The sequence below is a fragment of the Melanotaenia boesemani genome, chromosome 4 (assembly GCF_017639745.1).
Source record: "Melanotaenia boesemani isolate fMelBoe1 chromosome 4, fMelBoe1.pri, whole genome shotgun sequence".
Taxonomy (NCBI): domain Eukaryota; kingdom Metazoa; phylum Chordata; class Actinopteri; order Atheriniformes; family Melanotaeniidae; genus Melanotaenia; species Melanotaenia boesemani.
This window is the reverse complement of record NC_055685.1, coordinates 15,584,701-15,592,885: the sequence shown is the minus strand read 5'-3', so window position 1 is coordinate 15,592,885 and position 8,185 is coordinate 15,584,701. Positions and strand designations below refer to the sequence as shown.

The window sequence follows — 8,185 nt, the reverse complement described above, 5'->3', positions numbered from 1 at the left end:
TTACACATGTTTTAGATGCAGCTTTTGTGTATTGTATTTATGCAGTCACTCAGAGTTAATGGCCAAAAAGCTCATTTAACTTTTTTATATTCATTAAAAATAATCATTTTAGACAAGACTTATTATTATATTTACTTCATAGCTATAATGACAAAAAAGTGAAAATACAACTAATAGCTATAATAAAAAATTACCATATGGATCTAAAAATATGTATTCATAATATTTGTGAGATCCACTTTTGTTCAGTAAATATGAGAATTTAGATATTAGTTATTTTTTGTAAACCGTTATATTACTTTGTTCATCTGCTCTTTGACACAAAAACTGCTATGCTAAAAGAAATAAAAACAGAAGCAGAAAGTATTTTTAAAGACCATTAAGTTTGATTAATTAGAAATATCCTAATTATTATGTTTCTGTCACTGATCTATTTAAATAGACCCATATATAAAAATCCCCACCAGTTTTATATATTTCCTGGAGGCTGCCTCTCACTGCTCAGCCAGTTTATGTCTGCTGCTATGATAAAAAAACATGCTGAGTACTATTTTTAGGTCTACTGTTGGCTGTTTAATATACACATACTTTTTTGTTTCTTGTTACTTTGTATTTATTGTTTTGCTATTAGATAAAGGCTACATTGTTTGAAATCTGTCTGAATTCTGAACTTTACTGAACTTTAATAAGATGAAATTACTGATGTGCCTCCGTCATTTTTATAACCACAGAAAAACATTATACGCTTTATGTATTGGATGAGTTTCACTTTTCTCTGCTTCATTTTTCCTTCCTGTTTCCAGATTTATGAAGTCTAAACTTCATGTAATACCAACAACAGATGTCTCTTGTACTATATGAGCACATTTCTGTGCTTATTTTCTGACTTGTTTCCTTATGGAGGAGGGGGCTTTGACAGAAAAACATGTTTGGGGAAGTATGTTTTACTTGATTTTCTTCTTTTGACTTTGCCACCAGTCAATTGTGACACTCTTAAAAACTAAACATTATATATTAATGATACATTGTTATTCGGGGTCATTATTTAAACCAGCTCTCTTACTGAGGGTAAAAGCATTAGTGTTCCTAAGATGCTGTAATTCGCCTACAAAATTGATTAGTTTGTGGAGTTGTCCCTCTAGTGGGCCATCAGAGCATTGCAAGCCTGTGGATGGTGACAGCTCCAGCATGTCAACAGACCTCTTTGATTTATTTTTTTTATTTTTGTTTTATGAATAATTTAAAATAAAGCTAACCCAAAGAGGACTTAAAGTTGTTTAAAAGTAATTTTGTGTTACTGTTATTGTATAAATTATGATTGGGAAACATTACGTAGTTTTATGCTACAAAAAATCTGTCATTAAAGTTAATGCCTCGAAATGAATGAATGTCTATAGCGTGAAACAATATTGTGTATCTGAAGAATCTAAAATGTGTTCAAAATAATATAAAGGATTTCTGGGCTGATTAGTAGAGTGCCTTTGTCATCCATCTACCCATTGTCTATACCTGTTTTTGCCAATGAAGGGTCATGTGGGGGCTGGTGCCTATCCCAGCAGCTATTAGGGAAGATGCAGGACACACACTGGACAGGTTGCCAGTCCATCACAGGGCCAACACAGAGAGACAAACAACCACTCACACTTCCAACCTAATAAGCATAATTTTTGGACTGTGACAGGAAGCTAGAGAGAACCCAAGCATGCACAGGAAGAACTCCCTTAAGAAAACTTTCACAGACCACCTTGATGGACCCCAAATTAACTATATCTCAGGAAAGCTTATCCTAATATTTTCCCCGCTTTTAACCTGTACGATGACCTACTTTGATCAAAGCAAGTAACCTTTATTGGTTCTCATTAAATCATGACTTAGACAGATAGTGATCTTTGTTGTCATGGTTACAGGAACAATGAAAATCAGTTTAGTAGATGGTTAGGTTTGTGTGTGTTGACAGCGGTTGGAGGGGGGAGGGATTTAACAGCTTGGGGGTAGAAACTGTTCTTGAGTTTGTGGGTTTTTGCTCTGAGTGCCCTCTATCTTTTCCTAGGAGGGAGGGGACAGAAAGCAGGGAGACCATGGTGTGAAGGGTCTCCAATGATTTCACTGGCTTTGTGCTGGAGTCATTGTTGTCCTCAATTAGTTCTTTAACAATGGTGTCATCAGCAAATTTGATGATGGTGTTGCTGCTGCAGATGGGGGAGCAGTCATATGTAAAGAGGAAGAAAGAAGGGGGCTGAGGACACACCCTGCATTGTACCAGTGTTTAGGATGAAAGTGGAGGAAGTGTGGTCTCCCATTCTGATGTTTCTGTTGCTGAGTAAGTCCAACATCCACGTGCACAGTGAGCTGGCCAGGTTGCCTAACTTTGAACCAGTTTATGTGGTTGAACTGCACTGAAGGCGGAACTGAAGTCCACAAACAGCATCCTCACATAGGTGTTGCTGTTTTCCAGGTGTGTGAGAGCTGTGTGGAGGGCTGTTTTGACCTCTTTTGACCTCTTTGCTCTGCATGCAAACTGATATGGATCGAGGTCCATGTGAGGGACGGCAACTTTAATGTGGGGCAAAATGCATTTTTCAAAGCATTCGGTGATGATTGGGGTTAGGACAACTGGGGAATAGACATTCAGGCAGCTCACTATGCACTTCTTGGGCACTGGAACTATGGCGGCTGACTTAGGACAGGTGGGCCACAGATGGGAGAAGTGAGATTGAATACAGTGGTAAAATGTAGTGGTGCTAGCTGGTCTGTGCATGCCGTAAGTGCTCGTCCTGCGACTCCGTCAGGACCAGTGGCCTTCCTCTTGTTGACTCTGTGCAGGGTGGCTCTGACCTGGTGCTGCTGCAGCTGGATTGGGGCATCCTCTCTCGCCAGAAGAGCAGAACAGGTGTAGGCCTCTCTCTTGCGTTGGTCAAAGTGGGCAAAGAACTGGTTTAGTGTATTCGATAGGCTGTTGGTGTCTGCATGTCCTTGAAGCCAGTGAGCTTTCTGATCTCCTGCCACATGTTCCTGGTTTTGTCCTGGTTAAGTTTTCTAGGTGATATTTATATTTCAGTTTGTTCTGATTTTAGCTGGTGCGTAAAGACAGCTTTTCCCACATATATTACTTATTTTTTTCCCAGAACACCTCAGATAATAAATTAATCCTTACCAAAATAGGTTAAAGATTTCAGAATGAATTACAGTGTGAAATATACTATACAATGATTCATGGTACAGTTAAGTAAAGTGACAACATTTCTGAAATACTAATGCAGACTAAAATTAAAATATGTATTATTTATATGAATATTAGGACATCAGTCTATCTTTAAACAAGAAGGGGAACAGTTATTTTTAGATGCAGTCCTATGCTTTTTGGGTTAAAAACAGTTGGGTGCACTGTAGAAGACAGCAACTTAGCCGAGGCATGGTGATGCTCTGGTCAACGCTCCGCTGGGAATAATGTGTACAGTATTGTTTTATTATGTAGTTTAGTGTTTTGCTTTCTATGTAAGACTCTACAAATAGAAGCTCCAAGAGACAAAGTGAGTGGTCTAAATTCATTCAGTGTGTAATGACCAGTTATCTATATCTCTATATAACCCTAACCCTACACCAGTTTATAGTACCATAAAAAGTGTTTCTACTGTTGCAGCCTGTTGCCATTTTATAATGGTCTATAACCTTTAATTGACCTGGAAACTTTTGATGTTTAAAATGTCTTTATAGGATGTCCTTACCAAGACAGACAGCAGCACTTATACCATGAACCAAAACATTCATAGCAACACAAAATTATAACAGATGTACCGTTAAAATAAAGAATGAATGAAAGAATTCTGGATTGTCAATAGACATCTAAACCACCAGAACATTTAGTTGCCTGGCCACAACAGGGGCAGGAATGGGCATAAGCATACTTGTATATTTACTGTCATTTTTCATTAACTCATACAGAAACAAGTTCCCTAAAAATTTCAGAGATATTGTATCTAATTCCAAGAGGAGGATGTAGTATGTTCAATCTTTTTCCCAATTCAGGCCTATTTATCTTGTTTTATTAATTTCATTAGTTAGTGTTGTTAGGGAGTCTCATCAGGTATCTTCTCACGTGAGAGTGAAAATGTTGACTTTAAATTCTTTATTAATTTTTTTTTTTTCCCAGTTAATAACTAAGGCTACCTTAAAGGTTAGCAATCTAAAAAATAGTCTCAGTCACCGGAGCTGATCCTAATCTTAAACTTTATGGAAAAGGAAAAGTTTTAAGTCCTAGAGGCAGAGAGAGTATCTAACTCCCAAACTCAAACCAGGAGCTGGTTCTACGTAGGCCCGATTGGCCAATGACTCAAAAACCCTTCCTTTACTTTTAAAAACTCTGGGAACCTCCAGTAAGCCTGTAGTCTGAGACCAAGGATGTATGCTGGGAACATATGGAACTGTGAGATCTTCGAGATATGAGGAGATCGCTAAGAGCTTTATGTGAGGACAAGAATTTGAGTTTCACTGAGTTTAGTCATGTTTTAAGAGGAACCAAAAGTGGAAAAACATAATCTCTCCGAATTTTCACCTTAACCCTCCCTGTATCACAGTAGCATTTTGAGTTGAAAAGTCTTAAGTTTAGAAAAAGGAAGACATTGCATTCCAGTAAAAGTAACATGTTGTGAAACACAGTAGTGGTGGTATTATGGTTTGAGACTGTTTAGCTGTGTTTGGGCTTGTATGACTTGGCAAATTTTAAAGGAAAATAACAAGACATCTGTCTGTGAGTTGCATCTCAGCACAAAGTAGGTCATACAGCCAGAGCATGCAAATAAATCCACCAGCTGTTCTGCCAAACAAGCTATTAATTACTGAGAAATGGGCTGTGATTCCTTGAAGCTGATTTTGAGAACACTGGAGTTTATTACCAGGCAAAGCTACAAAATAAGGTCTTAAAAGCAAAGGTTCTCATACTTTTTCAACTTATAATAGACAGTGTAAATTTTCTGAGTAAATAAATGACCAAGTATGTTTGTTCTATGATGAATATGACAACTTCTTGGTCATAAGTATGTTGCTAGCTAGTGTGATGATGTAGGGAGCAGGACTGAAGGATCCTAGATGACATATGCCTCTTAGTTATACTACATGTTATCATTTTTCATGTGCCAGCATAACTGATACTACATCTTAGATAAGCCACAATAATGTTAAAGATTAGCATCTACTGGAACTAAGTAAGTATGTCTTAAGCTTAACTGTCATGGAAGAAAGGTCTTTTGTCTGATAAGAGGTTTGGACATTGTCGTGTCAAGCAAAGGTTCCTAATGCTACATCAGGTGAGAGGAAACTTAGATAAGAAAGACATTTGACCTGCTGTATTTATTAATCTCTTAAGCCAAGTCAACTTTATTTATAAAAGTACTTTACGACAGCAGCCACTGAACAAAGTGCTGAACATAAAATAACTAAAAACAATAAAACAATAAATAATAAAAGACAAGACAATAAAATAAGTAAAACAATAAAAATCAACACAAAATAAAAATAATATAAGCAACAATAGCAAACTTATACTGGGTGGAACGCCAATAAAAAGCGGTGAGTCTTAAGAAGGGATTTAAAACTGGACAGTTATGAAGCCTGTCTGACCTGCAGTGGCAGAGTTCCACAGCTCTGGTCCCGCCACAGAAAAGGCCCTGTCCCCTCTGAACTTCCTCTGCGTCCTTGGCACCTCCAGGAGCAGCGGATCCGCTGACCGGATCCGCTGCGGTGTTTGTTCTTTACATGATAATGTTCTTAACATCTTGTTGCAATGCAGCATTCAGCTGGGAAACCAGCCGTGGTTTAGATGTCTCTGCCTTTTTGACATGCACCATCTGTAACCATTCTTGCAGACTATAAAGCAAAATCTTCAAAGGTTCTGGCCCCCTGCTATATAAGCATGTTTTTATTAATATCGTTTTCTGCTGCTATTCTCTCAGCTGCTTGGAACATAAATGTTTTGTTTTTTCCCCCCCAAAAACATGTTTTTCACATACAATATTTTACTTCTAATGACATATAAAGTCATATAAAGTTTATAGCTTAATCATATTTGACTTTTTAACTAATTTAATTGTTATCTATTTTAAAGATATAATAATGTTGCAGTCATATTTCAATAATATAAATATTTTATAAAATATAGCATATAATTTTCTTTTCCTGTTTATCACTGAAGCAGCCTTAATTACACCACACACGCAGACACATACACACATACACATTTATATACTCCTCAGCATATACTACTGGGCCTAATTTTCAGCTAGGTTCAGCTTATTGGTGTAATGACTGTGTAACCCAGTAGTGTGCAGTATCAACTTCATAAAAGATATTAAATTCTATCAAATTGTACATGAAATATTGCTGCAGGTCTTCACTGAAATCTGGCTGTGATAGCAATATGAACCATATTACCACCCTATGTAAACAAGAGTACAGGTTGAACAGGAACTCTCCCATTCTGTAATTCAAAAAGCAGCCCGTGTTGATATTGCCTTGACAAAACATGAGCTTTAAACAGCCACATCATCCTTCTGATAGATGACGAGATAAGAGGGTGTGCGGTTTAAAAGGAGCGGCCGACTTTGAGCAAAGCGCTCCTTTCTGCAGAGTGGTACAGCTCACCAAACAATCACCATGACCTTCAACGGCACCTGGAAAGTTGATCGCAATGACAACTATGACAAATTCATGGAAAAAATGGGTGAGTCACAGTCATCACATTTGTTTTTAGACCGCTTTAATGTTTCTTAAAAATTAAAATAAAATAAGGCATTTGATGCATGGTTATCTACAGTATCTCATTACTACAGATGCTGTATGTGCAAAGAAATGACAACTAAACAAATCGACAAGTAGCTGAAAAAGTGCTGATAAGATGCAGGTATTTGAAGAAATTTCTAAACATATAAGAACATGCGTAGAAATTTCCTCCAAAAAAAAAAATCAGCAAAAAAAAAAAAAAAAAAGCTTTTTATTTGCACATTTGCGATGTATAATAAAGTTATATACAAATGTCAAGCTTTAAATGCTTGAACATTTTGACTTAACCAGATCTCTGAGCTTAAGTTTCATTCAAAAGCAGCTGCATGATCATTTAATGAACATGTTGTTGATTTGACTTTTGTACGTAGTTACCATCTACAAAGACACAAACGAAGGAACCACTTGTGCACGAAGAGGCTTTATCCTGACAAACTTCCTTTCATTGTTCAGATCCTATTGAATATGCCAAATGTGTCTGTTGATAGGGGTTAACTTGGTGAAAAGGAAGCTGGCTGCTCACGACAACCTCAAGATAACCATCGAACAGACTGGAGACAAGTTTCATGTAAAGGAGAGCAGCAGTTTCCGCACAATCGAGATAGACTTCACCCTGGGGGTCACCTTTGACTACAGCCTTGCAGATGGAACTGAGCTAACTGTAAGCAAAAGTGCATCTTGTGAGGCACCACTGCTCTCACTCAGAAACTGACCTCAACAAGACTCAGTTCATTTCACTGCATTTTCACAAATAACTGGAAATGTTAATGAGCACTGCCGCTCCTCAAACTCCTGCAGAATATTTCCCACCATGAATTGCTGTCAAGATGTTTTTTTTTTTATTCCACAGGGTGCATGGACCATGGAGGGTGACGTGTTAAAAGGTGATTTTGCCAGAAAAGACAATGGAAAACAACTGATAACAACAAGAATCATCCAAGGAGATGAACTCATTCAAGTAAGTCTTATTTGAATTTGTATTCATGCAAATTATCTAAAAACTTTGGATTAATTTGGATCATTGTGTGCAGTTTGGAATGTGGAAACAAATATTGATCTTTACCTAAGCCATGTGCAAAAAGAAAGACATTAACTGTACCTTACATCCAACAGAACTACAGCTATGAAGGTGTGGACGCAAAGAGGATTTTCAAGAGGGGTTAGACCAAAACGCTTCACCAAACTGAAGTGAGATACGTGATTTCAGGATTACACAGCTTTGTGTTGAATGCTCGACTTCTTGAACAACTAAAAGTGCCCAAACTGTAATCCATTTTTATACTTGCATTATTAAAGCCAAGACTGCCTATTTTCAGATGTTGTCTGCCTTTCATTTGTAAAACAATCATGCTCAATGAGAATCTTTGTGTAAGTTACACATACACAGTGAGGTGACTAATTTAAGAGCGAT

The 8,185-nt window shown here is 37.3% G+C and overlaps 1 protein-coding gene across 1 annotated transcript; it reads left to right on the top strand.

The window, feature by feature from the left end:
- The first annotated feature begins 6,174 nt into the window (after window positions 1–6,174).
- Window positions 6,175–8,089, top strand: fabp2 (fatty acid binding protein 2, intestinal). Its single transcript, XM_041983694.1, has 4 exons — window positions 6,175–6,715; window positions 7,263–7,435; window positions 7,625–7,732; window positions 7,888–8,089. The coding sequence occupies exons 1-4, from the start codon at window positions 6,649–6,651 to the stop codon at window positions 7,936–7,938; spliced, it is 399 nt and encodes a 132-aa protein (XP_041839628.1). The 5' UTR covers window positions 6,175–6,648; the 3' UTR covers window positions 7,939–8,089.
- The last annotated feature ends 96 nt before the right edge of the window (window positions 8,090–8,185 follow it).

Coding starts and splice junctions, on each gene's coding strand:
- fabp2 (XM_041983694.1), top strand. CDS start 6,649: ATGACCTTCAACGGCACCTGGAAAGTTGATCGCAATGACAACTATGAC. Junction 6,716..7,262: donor CAAATTCATGGAAAAAATGG/GTGAGTCACAGT, acceptor GTCTGTTGATAG/GGGTTAACTTGGTGAAAAGG. Junction 7,733..7,887: donor AAGGAGATGAACTCATTCAA/GTAAGTCTTATT, acceptor TACATCCAACAG/AACTACAGCTATGAAGGTGT.